At 41.2% G+C, this 18,535-nt stretch overlaps 1 protein-coding gene across 2 annotated transcripts in view; it reads right to left on the bottom strand.

The window, feature by feature from the left end:
• Positions 1 to 108: 108 nt before the first annotated feature.
• The window catches only part of LOC121886089 (macrophage mannose receptor 1), a 19,621-nt gene continuing 1,194 nt past the window's right edge, over positions 109 to 18,535 (bottom strand). Inside the window, exons 2-51 of one of the 2 annotated variants that reach the window (XM_042396005.1) lie at positions 18,082 to 18,150; positions 17,682 to 17,827; positions 17,495 to 17,607; positions 17,221 to 17,360; positions 16,308 to 16,531; positions 16,112 to 16,218; positions 15,907 to 16,025; positions 15,639 to 15,774; positions 14,659 to 14,741; positions 14,441 to 14,560; positions 14,229 to 14,330; positions 13,983 to 14,141; positions 13,770 to 13,852; positions 13,449 to 13,593; positions 13,313 to 13,357; positions 13,027 to 13,194; positions 11,761 to 11,880; positions 11,549 to 11,659; positions 11,406 to 11,438; positions 11,131 to 11,265; positions 10,774 to 10,920; positions 10,497 to 10,631; positions 10,172 to 10,329; positions 9,927 to 10,071; positions 9,755 to 9,803; positions 9,597 to 9,663; positions 9,359 to 9,492; positions 9,242 to 9,285; positions 8,954 to 9,127; positions 8,510 to 8,664; positions 8,299 to 8,412; positions 7,457 to 7,572; positions 6,957 to 7,111; positions 6,642 to 6,847; positions 6,362 to 6,539; positions 6,058 to 6,282; positions 5,482 to 5,651; positions 5,326 to 5,396; positions 4,838 to 4,938; positions 4,607 to 4,726; positions 3,326 to 3,463; positions 3,090 to 3,244; positions 2,873 to 2,972; positions 2,503 to 2,738; positions 1,545 to 1,728; positions 1,175 to 1,423; positions 876 to 1,058; positions 706 to 765; positions 403 to 548; positions 109 to 313 (exon numbers count right to left, since the gene is read on the bottom strand). In XM_042396005.1, the coding sequence (XP_042251939.1) occupies positions 269 to 313; positions 403 to 548; positions 706 to 765; positions 876 to 1,058; positions 1,175 to 1,423; positions 1,545 to 1,728; positions 2,503 to 2,738; positions 2,873 to 2,972; positions 3,090 to 3,244; positions 3,326 to 3,463; positions 4,607 to 4,726; positions 4,838 to 4,938; positions 5,326 to 5,396; positions 5,482 to 5,651; positions 6,058 to 6,282; positions 6,362 to 6,539; positions 6,642 to 6,847; positions 6,957 to 7,111; positions 7,457 to 7,572; positions 8,299 to 8,412; positions 8,510 to 8,664; positions 8,954 to 9,127; positions 9,242 to 9,285; positions 9,359 to 9,492; positions 9,597 to 9,663; positions 9,755 to 9,803; positions 9,927 to 10,071; positions 10,172 to 10,329; positions 10,497 to 10,631; positions 10,774 to 10,920; positions 11,131 to 11,265; positions 11,406 to 11,438; positions 11,549 to 11,659; positions 11,761 to 11,880; positions 13,027 to 13,194; positions 13,313 to 13,357; positions 13,449 to 13,593; positions 13,770 to 13,852; positions 13,983 to 14,141; positions 14,229 to 14,330; positions 14,441 to 14,560; positions 14,659 to 14,741; positions 15,639 to 15,774; positions 15,907 to 16,025; positions 16,112 to 16,218; positions 16,308 to 16,531; positions 17,221 to 17,360; positions 17,495 to 17,607; positions 17,682 to 17,708 (6,330 nt within the window). In that variant the 5' untranslated portion in view covers positions 17,709 to 17,827; positions 18,082 to 18,150 and the 3' untranslated portion in view covers positions 109 to 268. The remainder of the gene's footprint in view (positions 314 to 402; positions 549 to 705; positions 766 to 875; positions 1,059 to 1,174; positions 1,424 to 1,544; positions 1,729 to 2,502; positions 2,739 to 2,872; positions 2,973 to 3,089; positions 3,245 to 3,325; positions 3,464 to 4,606; positions 4,727 to 4,837; positions 4,939 to 5,325; positions 5,397 to 5,481; positions 5,652 to 6,057; positions 6,283 to 6,361; positions 6,540 to 6,641; positions 6,848 to 6,956; positions 7,112 to 7,456; positions 7,573 to 8,298; positions 8,413 to 8,509; positions 8,665 to 8,953; positions 9,128 to 9,241; positions 9,286 to 9,358; positions 9,493 to 9,596; positions 9,664 to 9,754; positions 9,804 to 9,926; positions 10,072 to 10,171; positions 10,330 to 10,496; positions 10,632 to 10,773; positions 10,921 to 11,130; positions 11,266 to 11,405; positions 11,439 to 11,548; positions 11,660 to 11,760; positions 11,881 to 13,026; positions 13,195 to 13,312; positions 13,358 to 13,448; positions 13,594 to 13,769; positions 13,853 to 13,982; positions 14,142 to 14,228; positions 14,331 to 14,440; positions 14,561 to 14,658; positions 14,742 to 15,638; positions 15,775 to 15,906; positions 16,026 to 16,111; positions 16,219 to 16,307; positions 16,532 to 17,220; positions 17,361 to 17,494; positions 17,608 to 17,681; positions 17,828 to 18,081; positions 18,151 to 18,535) is intronic. The other variant, XM_042396004.1, reaches the window with a different exon arrangement.

Raw genomic sequence — 18,535 nt, 5'->3', positions numbered from 1 at the left:
AAAACAAGAATTACAAACTCTTGTATTTGGCGGTAAAGGTTGGTGAATGAATGACACGTAAAGTGAATTACTTTGCCCTGCTGTAAACATTACAAAATAACCGGGAGATACAGAGACAATGAAGGTTTATTTTAATACATTTTATTTTTGTATTAAAATATATACAATGCTGTTTAAACTATGGAGACATTCACACTACATCATCACTGATTTGTTTTTAAAAAAAAAGCATCATGTTCGATATACTGTACAAAACTTGAATGATGTTTTATGTGTCTGATTCTCCTGCGAAGTTGGGGTTGACGAAAGCAGGCTGCAACAGAAAAATGACACAACTTATCATTTACACCCATAAAAACGTAACCTTCTCGTCCAGCTGTAACAGGCGAATCGATAACTTACCACATTAGCGGTAGTGGTCGTTCTTTTCGGCAGGCTCAAGCTGCTTAGCTTATATCCTCGCACGATGAAGGTGTAGTAGAGAAGTCCGAATATCAAGCAGGCAATCACAACGGCTGCAATGACGGCGCCGGCTATCACCCCTCCGTCTGTACAAAGAAAGATACAGCAGATGTTTCAGTAGAGCTGATAAAAACATTTCAATTTTCTAAAGCTTTCAAACATGTCATTCATGGTGCATCTACAACTAATGACAGGAAAAGAAAGTAGGAAAATTTAATGCACAAATTGTTAGGAAACACTTACTGCTGACACCCGGATCATCAGTGGGAAAAATGGGATTACCGCCATCATCTGTTACATAGACTGAAAAAAAAAGATTTTTACAGAGAGAAGCTGTTAATCTGCTCGTCCTGTTCCGGTGAGAATCTAAAACCAAAACAAAAGCTGCGGAACTGGGTCAAGAGAATCCTTACACTGGCGGTGGCGGCATGCAAAACCTCTCTTCTGCAGGCAGTTGTTGTCGTTCCAGCGCCCGTCGTGGTACATCTCCACGCAGTTCTCCTCGGCCACGTCCCCGGGGTGAAACGCCGCGTTGGGCTCACCCGGAGCCCAGTTGAGGAAGCCCAGAGGCGTCTTGTCTGTCCAGCCCCATCCGACTAGAAAACCAAACCATCATTTGTATGTATGATTTTATTTCTAATATCAAAGCTAGAGTCCGAATTGTTCTGTAAAACAACATTATCAGTGTTCTTTTGTCCATTTCTACACTCACAGTTGTTGTCCCTCGTGAGGCCGATCCAGATGTTGTGACGTTTGGTGATGTTGATGTTCCTGATGAACTCCACCTCCGCTCTGCTGTGGAGGGACGCCAGCTCCGCCCTGACCGTCTGGCAGTAATGTCGGGCGTCCGGCCAAGAGAAGCCCAGCTTATCGTTGTACACGTAGTAACAGTGGCGGCCGTAGGGTATCCAAAACGGCAGACACTTCCCGTCACCGGGGGCGGGAGTTGGTGGCGGATTCTCTGACAGACGATATAAATGACATAGATATTTTTAGGTTTATGCTTTTTAGCCTAAGACAAAAAATAAGTAAGAAAAGGGATGTAAAAGCAAGTCGGTTCAGTTTAAGCGTGTGTTTTATACCGGAGGAGATCTTGCAGATGAAGGGTTTAGCTTGGTTGCACTTTGTGTCGTTCCAGGTCCCGTGGAACGCTCGTGACGCGTGCATACTCACGCAGCCCTCGTCCTTGATGTTACTGGGCTCTCCTGGTCCCCACTGAGTGAAAAAAACTGGCCAGCCGTCTGTCCACATGTAAGAGCCGTTATCCTGCATTACAACACGATACAGTATGAGCTTTGTTCACTGCTAGGAGAGTTTTGGTTGAATTATTCCAGATTTCAAGTTTCTGTTTCTTCTGTAGAAACTGTTCACACATACAGTGTTGGAAAGTATTAATTACATTTACTTGAGTAGCTCCATTTTCTGCTAATAAATACAGTACCAGTCAAAAGTTTGGACACACTTACCCATTCATTTGAATGAGAAAGTGTGTCCAACCTTTTACTTGTACTGTACATCTATTCTTCTACATTTATCTGAATGCTACAGTCACAAGTTACTTTGTAGATAAAGATTTTACACTAAAAATCTTCTGTATGTTCAGTTCACAAAATGTTGTTCACAACTTGTTACACCTTAAAATCCTAAAGTTTATTACAATTGTCTCCCTCTTGACCAGCTACAGCTTTAAAATGCTGCATACATAATAGAGCATTAGTAATAACCAAACAATAATACATGTATTGATATAATAAGTACTTGAGTAAAATTTGCTTCTAATGTGTACTTTTAAGTAAGCATGACTAGATACCCATAGAAGTAAGTGAGAACATGTATTTTTTGTAATTCGGATGAACCAACTCAATAATGCAGGTTTAATAAAACCTTAAACTGTAAAATATATTTGGAAAATTGTAATTCATAAACTCTGTCTGTCATTTAATGCTTCCCTCATACATTTTGGCAGTTAATTGATTTTGCTTCAAGGTATTTTGAATATGTAGGTAGTTTAAGTTGTTAGTTTCTTCCTGCTGACAGCACCTTGCGCCTGAGTCCGATCCAGACGTCCGCTTTCCCCTGTAAGACCACTCCGGCGACGAAGGCCTGGTCGTAGCTCATGTCGATGCTGGCCAGGTTGCCTCCCTGCTGCTGGCACGTCGTTTGAGCCGCGTCCCAGGTGGCCGCCTCCTCCACCAGCTTGTAGCAGTTCAGGTACCAGGAGATGTAGCCGGCGGGGCAGGGGCTCGTTGTAGGGGGAGGAGGGCTGATGCTGCTCGCTGGTGTGGAGGAAGACGGAGAAAAGTCAGAGAGTAAGGCCTGAACGGGGAAAGAGCTTTCTGTAATGTCAATATCTAAAATTAGTTTAATGATATTTGAGCAGGAAGAAGAACCACCGGAGGTTTTCACTGACATTTCTTCCTGTAGCAGACGAAGCTTTGATCCCTATGACAGGCTTCATCGTTCCACTTGCCGGTCACCAGGTGGTAGTGAGTCATTGCTACACAGTGTTCCTGTTGAGAACAACAACAAAGCTTCAAGCTATTTAACTAAAAGTGTATTTTTCAAATCACGCTGTGTAGGTTTTGCTCTGATTATTACAAATAAGCCTGTAGCGTAAATATCCTCACCGCTCCTCCTGCATTGTTGGGCTCCTTGTCGTTCCAGTTGGTGTACAGTACTGGGCTGACTCCGTCACTCCAGGCGTACTGATTCTCTACCAAGATATCTGACAGACCGATCCACGCGGGGTGCACTAGGTCCCTCAAGTAACTAGACACAAAGTCTGAAAGAGAGGATCGTTCGCTTTGACCTGCAGCCACTGGACTGTTAAATTCTTATAGATGATGTTATCTGCTGAGCTCACCGTTCTCATACTGGTCATCAATAACTGCCAGATCTCCTCCCTGGTCTCTGCACCAACTCCGAGCATATGACCAGTTGCCTTTAATATCGTCTTTCTTCCCTTTGAATAAGAAGCATTTATCCTTGAAACGCATCCAGCCTGGAGGGAAGGAAAGAACAGAGCAGAGATGTTCAAAAACTATTAAAACCATATTAATGAGCCACACTGGAGAGATTATCAAGGTGTGAAAATCCTATACAAATCCATTTTATCGCTATGAAATAGTCCTGCTTATTGATTTGTAATATTGTACGCAAAGGTCTATTATAGCTAAACATATTCAAGGAATAGCTAGTAGCTCAGATAGTTATTCATGTAAATGTTTTTAAATGTACTCTCTTTGAATTTGTGGAACTGTACATCATGATTTGTCATATAGTCTCCCTGGTTATTGTTGCCGTCATGGTATCTACTGTGATTTTATATAAATTTGATATAAAATTTCAGATTTACTTTCCCTTTATATAGAAAGTAAATTTGACCATCTGTTAATTTATGGAAAGAAAAGCTATTAGCTGCATATTTCAACACTGAAAATAGCTCCTTTTTCCTGTTCATATGTATTTTAGATTCTACTTTACAGGATAAAGATGGAAATATTCAACAAAACCCATAAAAATACCAAAACCAACAGTGTGTTTAGTCTGTCTTGATGCTTTCTGACTTCTCCATCCTGTCTGTGGCTCTCGGCCCTGAGCCCATTTGTACCGACTGAAGATGTAAATCTTTCAAAACGGGCCATGAATATATTTTATCATTTCTAGAAAAGGCTCAATAATTTCTTAAATCAGCCGGGCACAGCGGTTTGTAGCTGACGTTACACAAACTCAAGTAAATGGTGCATTTGTTGAGGACTATGTTCAGATGTGGATTAATACACATTTGGTGCACTAGTGAGTATTTCAGGTGGGATGGTGTATCAGTATCACCTCAAAATAAACTACAATGCCCATGTTCATTGCATGAAGAAACATATTAGTGTGTTACAGTGTGTGTTTAATAGTTTTTGGCAGCAATGGAGCTCTATGGCACCAAGGAATAAGATATATCAGGCTTTGGCTACACAGATGATGTGTGTTAGTATCTTCTAATCTGTTCTCAATAAGAAAAATATAGAATACCATCAGACTCATCCTTTAAAATATGTTATACACATGTATTGATCTATAACATCCATGTTTAAATAAATAAACAAATCCTTTTGGAGAGTGTTAATGTTCATATTTAAAAAGTGTGTGTTACCTGCGGGGCAGTTGCCCTCCCAGGGCTGTGTGGGTGGAGGAGGGGTGTGAACTTCTCCGGGGAACTTCTTACATACGTAACCGGCTCCAGCACGACCGCAGTTGGCATCGTTCCATCCGCCTTAACAAGCAAGAGAGCTTCGTAAATGTCACCACCGAGGGAGGAGTCCGATCGGTACACACAGGAGCGATAAATAATCACATCGTTGTCAAGTGAATGTCATTTCAATACCTTGATGTCTGTTCATCTGAACACACTGTTCCTCCCCGTTGGCGTTGTTGGGCTCACCTGGACCCCAGTGAACGTATGTTACAGGGGAGAAGTCCACCCACCTGTGCAGACAAACCTTTACAATGACCTTTTTCATTGTGGTATTTATATAACTTAACTCATTATCACCAAACAATCTCTCCAAGAACTGATGACGCTATCGGGTTACACATTTTGGAGTGATAATGAATAAGTGACTGACTCTGAGGTGAAATGTTACATCCAAATGAATTGTATGTGAATGTAGCTGTGAATATAAAAAATATAAAACGTCCTCATATGAATCACATTGGATGCTGTTATAATGTCCGAGCACTTGTATTATTTATAGCTCTAGGATTTGTCTCTAATGACATCATCACCTCAGTCTGTCAGTCAGCTACAACATTATCCCTTCAATTTCACCTCAAATTAATTAAAATCATGAAAAAGAAATGAAATACACATACATGTAGTGTCCACTTGTAATACCAACCATCCTCAATCCAATCCAGGCTGCAGAAACTTGGCCCGTCCCCACCTGGAAGAGCAGTAACACGTTTCATTGCAACATATTACAACATTTTTCTACACTGTAGAGAAGCTCTAAAAGAAAAGAAGCGCACCATGCTGTTAACGTAGGCCTGTTCGTCTTTGTTGAGGATGGAGACGAGTGAGGCCTTCTCTGCGTAGCAGCGTCTCATAGCCGTGGGGAAGTCCACGATGTCGGTGTCGTTGTAGTAGTAGCAGATGTTGTTGTTCTTCCTCCAGCCCGGGTTGCTACCACAATCAGGAGCTGAGACGTGAGAAAGCAAATATGGTGATGATATGATGGCCGCATTGCCTCGGTTTGTTCACTGTATTTTGTCATTTTTCTGGTTTGAGCCCTGTGTCCTCAGCCTACATAAGTAAAAAACCAAAAAGCACTAATATTTCCTGTTTTACTTGTGGTGTACATATGCATTTTTAAGCTGCATTTATTTGTTTTTGCAATTCAATATGCATTTACTGGCCTTTATTTAACGAGACAGACCCACCAAAATTGAAAACGTCTTTTTCTAGAGAAACACTACAAAACATGCAGCAATCTCGAGCACCTCGGCTCTAAATTAACATTCAAAATAGCTCCAGCACAAGGAAAAGAAAAACATGACTTGTCCCCTCTATACAGAAAGGACAGGAGCATTTTGGGGACAGTTTACCTGGAAGAGGAGGTGGGGGCACCGGGGGCAGAATGGGGTTCTTTCCTTTAGCGATCATGCATATCCAGTCCTGGTGAGCGTCACAGTTGAGGTCGTTCCACCAGGAGAAACTCCCGTTGGTGCTGCTCACCATCTCTACACACTCCTCACGGCCCATGTGGTTATTTGGCTCCCCGGGACCCCAGTTGGTGTGTGAGAGAGGTGAGCCGTCGCTCCAAGAATAGCCTAGAACATTAGGAAGAGTCGTCAGGTTTTCTTTTTTGTGGGTCGGCTCTATGAAACACACATTAAATGTTAAACTCACCTCCTTCTGTGGGGTTGTCCTTAAGGCCGATCCACTTGCTGCTGCCCTTGCTGTACAGAGACAGGAAGTCTTCCTCCTCCTGATTGTGGATGCTGACCAGATTAGCCCCTCTGGCGACGCAGTCTTCGTGTGCTGCTCCCCAGCTCTTCCTCAGGGACCATTTCACGTTGTGGAAGAGCTGCAATAAATCAGCCAGTAAATCAGTAGTGGAAAAATGGCCGCTGCAGAGATGATAGTGATAGATGCTGGTTTTAGATGTTTAATTCACTGCCTTATATACCTTGTAACAGTTCCTGAAGTGGGGCAGGGCCGTCCAGCCGTCAGCACAGCCCTGTGATGGAGGAGGAGTCGGGGCTTTGGTGGGTGGGGTGATGTCAGATCTGGGTTTCTCACAAACAAAGAAGTGTTTCTCTAAGCACTGCTTGTCATCCCAGAAACCGCTAACCTGACCAGTTGTCATAGCCACGCAAGTACCATCCCCGTTATCTAGAGATAAAAAGCAGATCAGTGTGTTTGAAGGTATATTCCCTGCTGCAGATGTTATGTTATTCCAGGCAGCGCTTTTTCTGATGTGTATATATTATCCTCTCTGTACCTGGCTGGTTTCTGTCCCAGTGGGTGAAGGTGAGAGGTGAGCCGTTCTCCCAGATGTAGTCCACCCCTCCGGTGGTCCCTCCTTGAGCACGCAGCCCGATCCACCACAAACCCGTCTTTCCTGACAGCGCCACTGTGAAATGCGACTGCTCATAACTGCAGTGAAACACAAGAGAAGAGAGAATCTGTCAGTGCAGATAAATGAGTGACTCAAAAACAGTCACAACAGATTGCTAAATCTGCCACCGTTATAAATTCATCCTTTTTTTTTCCAATTACAGTTCACATATGTAACAAACAAGGGCAACATCACAAAAAACCTTCAATTCCTACATATTTGGTTGCAGCCATATATTGCATACAGTCTGATTTAGAAAGGATTGGGAAGGTATAGATTGTTTATGAGCCTTGAAAGATTAAAGGCAAAGATGAGTGAAAAATACAGGATGTGTTATAGAAGATGAACTGCTGTTTGAAGGACTATGTTCTTGTCCAACTCACATGTCTCCAATGTGCAGCAGAAAGCCGTCCTTCTCTTTACAGAAAGCCTTAGCATCTGACCAGCTCCTGGCGGTCTCCTCCAACCAGTAACAGGCGTAGCCGTATGCATCCCAGCCCTGACACATTTGACAGAGGTGAGCTTATTCAAGTGACTATTCTGTTGCATGCGGCGTAGCTTTCTCTCAATAATCATTAAAGGATAGGGTCATTATTGTTCAAGTCTGTCTTAAAACAACAGTCAGGTACACACATGGACATTGAAACAGGTTTTTCTTGCTGTATTAATTCCTCCTGCTCATAGTGACCATTAAAAGTTCCCTTCTTAAGGCATTTTCAATGATAGTGATGGGGGGAAAAATCCACAGTCCTTGTTTTGTTCAAAAATGTATTAAAAGTTTATCAGAAGCTGATATGAGTCTCCAGTAGTCTGAGTAAGTCAAATCACGTGAATATCTTTCGAAGTAGTACAAAATTCCCTTTGTGTGTTTCCCTGTTGAGCTGTGCTGGTAGGATAGTAATAAAAAAGAGGGTATTTGGCACGAAAGACACTGAAACTTTGGATGGCCTTCAGAATATCTTATGAATACATTTTTGCACAGAAGGAGGACTGTAGATTTTGTCACTTGAACAGAAAGCACATTAGGAAGGTATCTTCTAATGGTCAGTATGAACAGGAGGAATGATTATAGCAAGCAAAACCTCTTCCAGTGTTCATTTGGGCACCTGACTATTATTTCAAGACAGACTAAAAAAAATTGTGAACCTGTCCTTTAAAACATGTGCACATGAGGATGCTATGCTTGCATACAAAAACAGAGAAATTAAATGTATGGTTGACCCACCTGAGCGCATCCGTATACGGTGGGTTTCACAGAGGGCAATGGGTAATGTGCTTTGGGCATTTTGCACATGTAGGTATTCAGTTTGGTGCAGGATACGTCGTCCCATCTGCCTGTCTGCAACAGAGATGACAATGACAAGAATTACCATCATTCACTTCATTTCAGCTTCGTATCTGTCTGGATGTGTAAGACTATTGTTCATCCTTCTCACCTGTTGTAACATCTCAACACAGTCGTTGTTGGACCCGATGTTGTTGTTGGGTTCTCCCGGAGCCCAGTAGGTGAAGGTCACCATGTGTTCATCAGACCAGGTGAACAAACCGGGCACAGCAACGTCATTTAGACCAGTCCACATGTTACTGGTGGCTGTAAAGGACAAAAAAATAATGTATCATGCAACTTTTTTATGTGCTTCCTTTTACATTTTTCTACCTCACCAGCTGACCAAAAGGCACATTTTTTAATTCAGATTTCAAATTTGATCAATTAATTTACACTGCACTAAAATAATGCAATCACATAATATTTTATCTGCATTAAACTCATGTTGACGGTGATGTGGGAGCAAACATGTTACCTATACCTTGTTTCTGTCTCCTTTCTACTTTCTCTACTTTCTGTTTCTTTAAACTGACAGTTTTCTCGAGATCCGTACCCAAGTACAGGTAGCTTTCCAGCCAGCTTTGCTCCGTCATCGAGAGGATGGATACGAGTTCAGCACCAAGACTCCTGCAGCTGTGCAGAGCATCACGCCATGTCTTTCTGTCTCTAGACGGTTTGTAGCAGAACTCTCCGAACTCATACCAGTCAGGCCCTGAACATCTGAGCTCTGTATGAGAGAGTAAGAGGATTCAATGTCAATGTGGTGACACAAAAATCTACCCATCTTTTTATTTAGAGAAAAGGGATATATTTAAAGTATTATAAATGTATTTCAACTTACCTCCATCTGCAAAAGTGAAAGACACATCATAGTCTCCATCATATCTGCAGAAATTAGATGCATTATTAGGTCAGCTTCTAACATCTGTTGGATATCATCTGAAACTGCGGCACTTACTGTCTCGTAGTGATGCCGTTCCTGGTGGAGCCAGCGTAGAAGCCGTTTCCTGGAGTTTTCAACAAAACAGTATCTCCTCCGATATCATTAAGGACCACTCCAGCATGGATAGCTGCTGCACAGATGTTGGAGTCCTGTGAGAGAAGACAAGAAGAAAACAAAAGCATATATTTAAAATAAATCTTTCCTCAATACTTTACAGAGATTGTGATTCAGTTTAGACAATATATTCACATACCCCACGATATACTGAAGAGCCGTATACTATGTAATTATCGTCAGCACAGCCTGCTGGACAGTGGACACTGAAAAACACATTAGCATCAGCGTGAATGATGGATGGAGTATCACAAAAATTATAATCCATTTGCAAAAAATATGTCACGTTTGACTCACGTCAGCCCATGAAAGTTGAAGTCAGGCGTTTGAGCGCATGTGATTGCATCTGTTGAACAACAATTTTTCATTATTGACCATCAGCATTTATATGTGAAAACACAGAAATTATAAAATATCATTTTTGGACTTTGGAAGTATACTTATTCCACCTGTAAAATTGTTTCCTTACAGTGAGGTGTGCATCCTAAGACATCAAAGCGGAGACCTGCCTGACCGCTGAACTCCAGCGGGAGGATGCGGACGTACTGAGCTGACACAGGTGTACCCAGCAGCTGAGTATCAGGGGTGTTTCTGTCTGTGGAGCCTGGGAAAAACTGGAAATCATGGAAATCCAGAGTGATTATATTCATTTAAGCCAACCTGACCTCCATTTTCACAGTTTGCTTTTGAACCAGGAGGGTCTTGTTTCCTCACCTGCCCGTCAGCAGTGTAGTCAGTCCAGCTTCTTCCGTCCATACTGTGTTGGATCTTAAATTTGGTGAGCCAGTAGTCATTGTGAGGACAACCCTGGATCACTATCCCTGTTACTTTTCTGGTCTGGCCCAGGTTTACCTGGATCCAGCTTGAAGTTGCTGGAGACGGGGATATTAGATATGGTTAATGATGTGAGGATACCAGTTCATCACACCATTTTACCAACTTTAACATCAAATAAAAATAAAGGTATTATTTATGTCTTTCTTATTAACTATTGATTAAAATATTATTTAGCATGTGTAACTGCCAGGTTGGTACATACGGTTTCCTGACGGCATCCAGCAAGAATTTCCATTCAAACGGGCTCTGTTGGGAGTGAAGAGACCAATAGAGGAGGAAGCAGAGAGCTGAGAGTCTGTGATGTTCCTGTCCTCGACACCCAGACCGTGCAGACACACTGACGAGGAGTCAAGTCACAAAACAACATTTAAAATAATAATAATAATTTATACATTTAGGAATTTTTTTTTGATAGTCCAGGAGATGTGGAGGTTGTTTTTTTAAATTATGTGAATCAAAGAATAATAACACAAGCCCACCTTTCTGTTCACAACTGTAGGTGATCTCGAGGTACTTGGAAACAGTGGGACAGGGGTCCTCCTCCATGTGGGCGAACGCAAAGCAAAAGGGACGGTTGTCACATGACTTTCTATATAGAGGAAGGACACCTTCCACTGTGCAGCTTCCTACACAACAGAAATCATCTTTTGGTTAAGCATTCAACAGCAATTATCAATATTTACTTATTAATTTGTGATTTAATTTGGTTTATAGTAGCCAACTGCCAGTCAGAAAGATACACACTGCTAAGTAACTGCAGATGAAGACTAAAAAAAGCATTTTAATCTGTCTTTGCTTTTGCTGAATTTGACTGTGTGACTACTGTGCAGCATCACCTCCTGATCCATCCAGGTGTGGACAGATGTCATCACTCTTCCGTCCGTAGAAAGCAGACTGGATGTTGATGACACTTTCATGTGGGCAGTGAAGGACAGCGGAGGAGTCCTGGCACACGATTGCTGTCATAAAACCTGCAGCACAGATCAAATATTTATTTGGACCATGCATTAACTGTAGATATCTAGTTGTAGTGCAAATAAAAGTGATCATAACATCTATAATCTTTTTGTCATTATGAAAGAAACCATGTCAAATAGTGAGGTGTCATTACCATCATGAGGTGGAGGAGGCTTGGGTGTATTTCCTGTGAGAGGAAACATAGTGTAGTATTGTGTTACCATCATGTACCAACAATCAAAACATTGTCTTCCTTTTGCAAGTGTCAACAATACCTATTCAAGTAATATATCTCACCTCTCCGCTTGCAGATGTATCCTCTTTTGAACTCACAGTTGTCGTCATTCCAGTAGCCGTTGTTAATAAGTATAGACAGGCAGTCTTCACCGTTGTAGTTGTCTGGGTTACCTGTGTGGAAAGACGAGGTCAGTGGTTCAGTGGTTTTGCAAGACAGTAATCCTCATATGTTGTGTTTGTAAATGTATATGCATATTTGGCTTTAAATGTACCTGCGTTCCAGTGGATGTATCTGAAAGGAGAGCCATCTGTCCACTCCCAGCCACCTTCAGTGACGGAGTCATGGCCGCCCATCCACAGAGAGATCCCCGTGGGACTCTGCTGGATCACACCTGGAGAGGACACCAAAAAATACAAATTAAGGTAAATTAAACAGACAGCATATGGGAAATCGTTGGTCATAGAGTTTATGTTTCATATTACACGCTTTAGCTCTTAAAGAGTAACTTAAACCAGACTGAAAAGCACTGTTTCACTGTCTTCTCTTAAGTTTCAAGCCTAATTCACCTCTTTGGTGTGGTCAGAAGTGTGCTTTGTTGCACCTGTAAGCGTACCCAGCAGTGATGTCAGAGTGTCCTGGGGTACACCTGTACATCACTGCAGCAAGGTGAGAAGTTAAACCACTGGAGGTCAGCAAAAAATGGTTTTCAGAAACGTTATGGGTAGAATTTGAAATGTTTCCTTTGGCACCCCCTAGTGGTGATATCAACTACCCCACTGTGGTAAATGCCAATACGAACTTCTTCCAACTACACAAGCAGCACAGAGTTGAACCTTTTTATGTGATACTCTAATTCAACAAACAAAAATGTATGTCGTCTGAATACTTAGAAACATGCTATAGTCACACAAAAATTCAACACATAGTGAGCAGCTTTAAAGTAACCACAATGTAATGTAATTACATTAAAAGTAGTTCAGTCTTGTTTATTGCAAGTATATTGAACCCTATTTCTTGCACTGAAGTAGTCAGAGTATTATGGCCACTGTGAGGGGAAAAAAGGCTGGAATTTGGAGAATTAAGTCAATATATGTTAAAAAAAAAAAGTCGGAATTTCATATAAAAGGAAAATTATTAATATAAATACAAAAGGAAAAAGGAACATTTTATGGAAAAAGCTATATTATGTATGATAAATAGGTGCTTATTGGTGAAACCCTTTAACTTCAGACAGACAGCTCTTACTTGTTTACTATGAGTATTAAAGTATTAAAATCTCAACGGTATAACTTAATCTGGAAATCTTACAATTTAATTTTTGAAGTATTATGATGCTTGTCTTTATTCTGATAACATTTTAACTCTTTCCCCAAAATAATTTAACTTTATTCTGGAAATCTCCAGATTTGGCCTAATATTCCATCAGATTAGATACATACTGAGGCAAACACAAAACCTGTACAAAATGAATAGGCCATAAATTATATAAATAATAAACAAAAATCAGGAAAGTGAAGTTAAGATGTAAAAATCCTACCATGTATGAACGCCTGTTCAAAGGGTTCAGTGATACTGATGAGGTCTCCTCCCTGGTTGACACAGTCAGCTCGAGCTTCTGCCCACGTCCTCATTGACAAGTAGTTAAACAGGTAACAGTAGTCATTAAATGGGTCAGACATCCAAGAACCACATTTCTCATTCCACCCTGCAACAAATACAACACATTCTGGTTTACACGTGCATACGTCAAGATAAATAAACACATTTTATCCGCTTCAGGTCGTGCTTCAAGTGTATAGTGATCAGTGTAGTGTGAAGCTAACCTGGTCCAGATGTTGGGGGCTGGGGAGGAGGTCCTTGTCCCTTGGCTATAGAGAGACCAAATGAAGAATAACTACAAAATAGAAGATTAATGTAACTGAAGAGGCATTCATTAAAAAAAAGAACATCAGTTGGGACCTTTTTTGCAGATAAATTCTTTTGCAGTGGTGCAAAAGTCGTCGTTCAGTTTCCCAGGTTCATGGTGATTCATCCCTCTGAGGAAGACACAGTCCTCATTATCCTGCCAGTTGTCTGGCTCGTGTGGAGCCCATGGGAGGAAATCCTGAGATCCAGAGGAAAAAATAAGTAGCTCGGACTGAAATGTTGCTTTATCATGAGTAGCTTAACATTCCGCAGCATTTTAAGGAGAGGTCAGGATGTTCTCTAGAAACCAAAGATTTTCAAATGTTTGTCAAAGTTATCTGTATCACATAATATGTTAGTGGTTTTGTCACTCACTGCAGGAGTGCCATCAGTGTATACAAACTGGTTTTCAACATTGATGTCATTCAGTCCCAGCCAGGCTTCCCCTGGCATGTGAGCTGCAGAAAAAAGAAAAGAACCTCAAGTTAATTTAAATGTCAAAAAAAAAAATCACGAAATTCATATAATTTCTTGAAAGATTACTTCATGATAAATTTGATGAACTAGAATGCTTTCTTGGTTGCTCACCAGTGAGGAAACTCAGCTCTTCCTGCGAGTGGAGGCTGGCCAGGTGACCCTGCTGTCCGGTACAGTGAGCCTCAGCGTCCTGCCAGTTTTTCACCGTCTCAGTCTCAAAATGATAGCAGGAGTCCCCGTACAACAAATATCCAGGGTCACAGTGGGAATCTGAAGCAAAAAAAAAAGTAAACCATTATTAACATACAGTAGCTTTAGCTGGACAGTAAGTGAAGAGGGGATGTTAGTTTGACTGACCAGGAGCTGCAGTCGGTTTCGGGTTCTGTCCCCCCGTCATCTCACAAATGTAACCCAGGCTCTTGAAGCAATTGGTTGTTTCCCATTTGCCGTCATAATTTCCTGGAGGAAAAAAAATTAACACTGACACTGTTGGTTTCACAATGCAAACCTTGACTGAAAATATTTGGAAGTATCATTTTAGGACCAGAGTGGCACAGTGCGGATCCTACCTGTGAAGATCTGTCCACAGTCCCAGAGGCCTGCAGTGTTTCTGGGCCAACCAGAACCATAGTTAGAAAACGTAACGGCGGTTTTATCCACCCATCTGAATTGCCCGTCCTGGTCCTTATCTGGTAACATCACAAACAGGAAAAGTCATATTTGTCAAGATGAGCATTTTTTTCTATACTTTCACTGAGAATATTAAAAAATATAGTCTGTAGAATACCTGATAAACCAATCCAGATGTCAGGAATGTCCACTTGGTGAAAGTCTGGAAGGTACCCATTTATGAAGTACTGTTCTTCTTGACTGCAGGAAACGCAAACATGACAGACAGCGCGGGATTATCTACTGTGCTCACAAGCAACTCGCTCTGTGTAATTAAATGCAGTGTGGATTTGCATTTGTTAAGATTGTATCAGAAATTCCATAAATTATCCTTCATTGTGCAAGAGTGTTTTAAAGACATCATCATTAGGTGTTTACTTTGTATTTAAAGCTGCATCAATCATTATTTTTTGTATTAACAATGGATCAGTGAACTGTGTGTAAAATGAAAGGTGTTGCTTGTAATGACTTTTAGCTCCTTTTAGATCAATGTTTTGGTTTTTTCGTCCCACAACAGGCAGCTGTTTCAAGTGAAAAAGGTCTGAAAAACACACTGTACGCTACCTGCCCATCAAAACACAGCAGACAGACAAAGCTAGTGACTGGCTGGTGAACATAGTTGATTATTTAGCAGCTAACAGGGCAAATATCTCCCTCAGGAGTAGGTGGAGACCAAAGCAGAGGTAGAGGGAGAGTGAATATTAGACATGTGTTCCTCTGTGTCTTCTGGATGTGTAAATAGGCAACCGTTTGCTAAAACATTCACCATAACAACTTTATAAGGTGATAATATGTCAACGTTGTGTTTTCAGCTTGTTGCACTGCCCCTAAGTTGGGATAAAACCATTGAAATGTTTATCTGTGACTTGCAAAAACATAATATACATAATAATAAAATTTGCTAGCAATAGCTGACATTAGCCACCATAAGTAACTGTTCATAGCAGACCAATTGAGGCTGAAGAGGAGAAACGCATGAGTGTGTCAAACTGCATATGAATAACTTTTCATTTGTCAGAGTAAGATTGTTTTTTTTCTTTCAAAAGCTACATACCTTTGCTTTAAAATTCATATGCTTACCATTGAATTCTTTCCTACCTGTTTATAATCAGCAAGTGGGCCCCCATATCAGAGCACTTGGTGAGGGCTTCGTGCCAGGTGGTCAAGAGATTGGTGTTACTGACCAGCCAGTAACAACTGCCAGCAAAACTCAGCCAGCCAGGAGGGCAGATGGCTGGATGTGAGATAGAGAGGAAAGGGTTAGAAAAACAAAAAATAATATTGTTCTTTTATGATAAAAATAAAGATGATCGTGACTGGGACAAGAGATATCCTCTGAGTGTATTACAAAAACAATCCAGCTTACTGTTCAGTGGTCGTTTACACATGTAAGGACGCTCATATCTGCACACAGTGGACCTCCATTTCCCAAATTCCTCTGCTGAATTTTTCATTATTGCAGAACATGATCCGGCCTGTGTATCACTGTTGGAGAACGCACGTTTAAACCACGATTGCACAAATTAACATTTAGATTCAAATGACAGTTATGATAAGATATGATCTCTTACACTGTTGGTTGACCACTGGCCCAGTTTGTGTACTGCACTTGGTGAGCGTCAGACCAAGTAAACTGACTGTTCCCTGCTTCAACTTGACATGATATCTTGTTGCATTTCTGGAGAAACAAAACTCATCTTTACCTTATGCATACTCAATTATTCATATGCAATATTCATATAAGGGAGCAAATGGGCTTCCTCTCACCAGAGTGGAAAAGCCAATCCAGAGGTCAAAATGAGATGAGTCCAGGGTTCCTGTGATGTACTGCTCTTCTTCTGCTGAGATAACAGACACCAGGTCTCCTCCTTCCCGCACACAGTCATGTCTGGCTGCTGTCCAGCTCTTACTGGTGTCTGCCTTCAGCTTATAGCAGTTGGAGCCGTGCTGTCTCCACCCGTTTGCTAAGTCACACCGTGGGGCAGGATTGGCTGAAGAGGAGGAAACAAAATATGTTGGCATGTGTAAAGTGTTATTAGTCCTCTCAGTATGTTGGGTCTGAGCTTATGGAGACTCACCCATCAGGGTCATAAGTCTTATTTTTTAAAGGATTAAACATTTCAGACCTGCAGCTACCTGACACAAAATTAAAGGTACCCCGTGGAGTTTTTGACCACTAGTGGCGCTATGGAGCAATATTCTGATGAGTGGGTTTGTTTGTATCTCATGCAACATGTCCTAGTACATGCACAAGGACGTTCGTGTTCTTGCATGCGGGTGACGTGTTACACTTTTCTGCTAACTGTAAAGGCCATAACACAAGCTCGAGACAACAAGACTGCAAACAAGATAGTGGACATCTCTTATTTTCATGCTACTCCACTGAAACGTTTGAACGTCTGAAACGTCTGAAAGGTTTTGCCCTGTCATAGAAACTATTGGTGCATAAATGAAAACCAACCATTATTCCACTTAAGCCAAGGAACATTTAAAGAAACCTTCACCAGTTAGTGGCCAAAACATGATTTTGTGTTGCCTGAGTAAAGATAACAGCACAAATTTAATCACTCTAGGTGAATAAAAAGTTGAGAAAAGTTGAGAAAATGGCAAATTAAGAATCTTAATAGCCGACTAGACAGCTCTACTAAATAATGTAGACGACACTAGTTGGTGGACTTACGGTTGGGGTGCTTGCAGATATATTTCCTCTTAACACTGCAGTTTTCATCATTCCACCGTCCCATGCTGGATCCTAGCACCTGACCACAGTCCTCCCCAGGGTCATCACCCCAGTTATCAGGCTGGCCTAGCAGCCAGTATCTGAAACAGGAGAGAGGATCATTTCAGTAAAATACTAAACACACTTTTGAATCTGTTATCACAGTTTGATTCAAGTATATCTTTAATGAATGTAATGTTTTTCTAATATATGCAATGGTATCAGTATAACACACGATAGGTATGAGATGAAAGGACTCCCATCACTCCACGCCCAGACACCCTCTCTGGCTTGGTCAGTCAGGCCGATCCAGTAGATCTCTGTGCTGATTTGTGTCCTCACCCATAACTAGAAAAATGACATAAAACACATGAACCCAGTGTCCCAACCATAAGAGAGGAAGCTTGTGTGTGCTGTCTCACCCTCTCATGAACGTCCTCAATGCTCATCAGGTTGCTGTTCTGCTCCGAACAAAATGCATTAGCCTCGAACCATGACTTTGTATCAGTTGAAAAGAAGTAACATTTATCCTCGTACTCCCTCCAGCCTTGCTGACACTGCCCATGTGCTGAAAATACAACACAACATACTTTTACTGTGCACAAATATGACCAAAACATATTTTATACATTACAACAGAACACCACAACAAAGCAAAGTAAATATGTTAAACAGCACATGTCCAGAAATACAAAAGACTCACAGGAAAGTTTGTATTTCTTTTGCTGTGGCTGTGACACAATTTATCCCTGAAAAGGAAATACTTTTTTCACTTGCCCTCCTTTACAGAAAAGTCACAGCTGAACACTGGTGCAAACTCACCAGTGTTTTAAGCTGCAGTTCCTCTAGAGGCCACTAGATGCTCGAAAAAGTAACTAGCAAAACCCTGAACTTAAAAAAAATACAGATCAATAAATATCTCCCACAAGAAATTAGATTCTCAAAAGCTAATTAAACTTCTTATGAGTCTAATGTGTGTCTCATGGAAATTTTGACAATATTGCCCCATTTAGTGAAGTGGGGTGTGGCAGGCCACTATAGCTGCAATGGTTGCTACTCGTTCACTCAGTCAGCTACAGACCGGCTACAGTTTGCTGCTCAGATTTCAGTTTTCTGGCTGATCCCACAGATCTAGTATTATTATTATAATGATCATTTTGTGGTGTGAAATTTCCAAATAATAGTTGGCAGCAAAAGTAGGATTCTGACACAGACGCTGTAATCCTAAAGTTTGAGGCTGAAGAGCTTTATACCTGCCGCATCACAATGTTTCTTA

This window comes from Thunnus maccoyii, chromosome 19 (assembly GCF_910596095.1).
Source record: "Thunnus maccoyii chromosome 19, fThuMac1.1, whole genome shotgun sequence".
Classification (NCBI taxonomy): domain Eukaryota; kingdom Metazoa; phylum Chordata; class Actinopteri; order Scombriformes; family Scombridae; genus Thunnus; species Thunnus maccoyii.
Note: the sequence above shows the minus strand (reverse complement) of the source record. Positions and strands in the feature narration are given on the sequence as shown.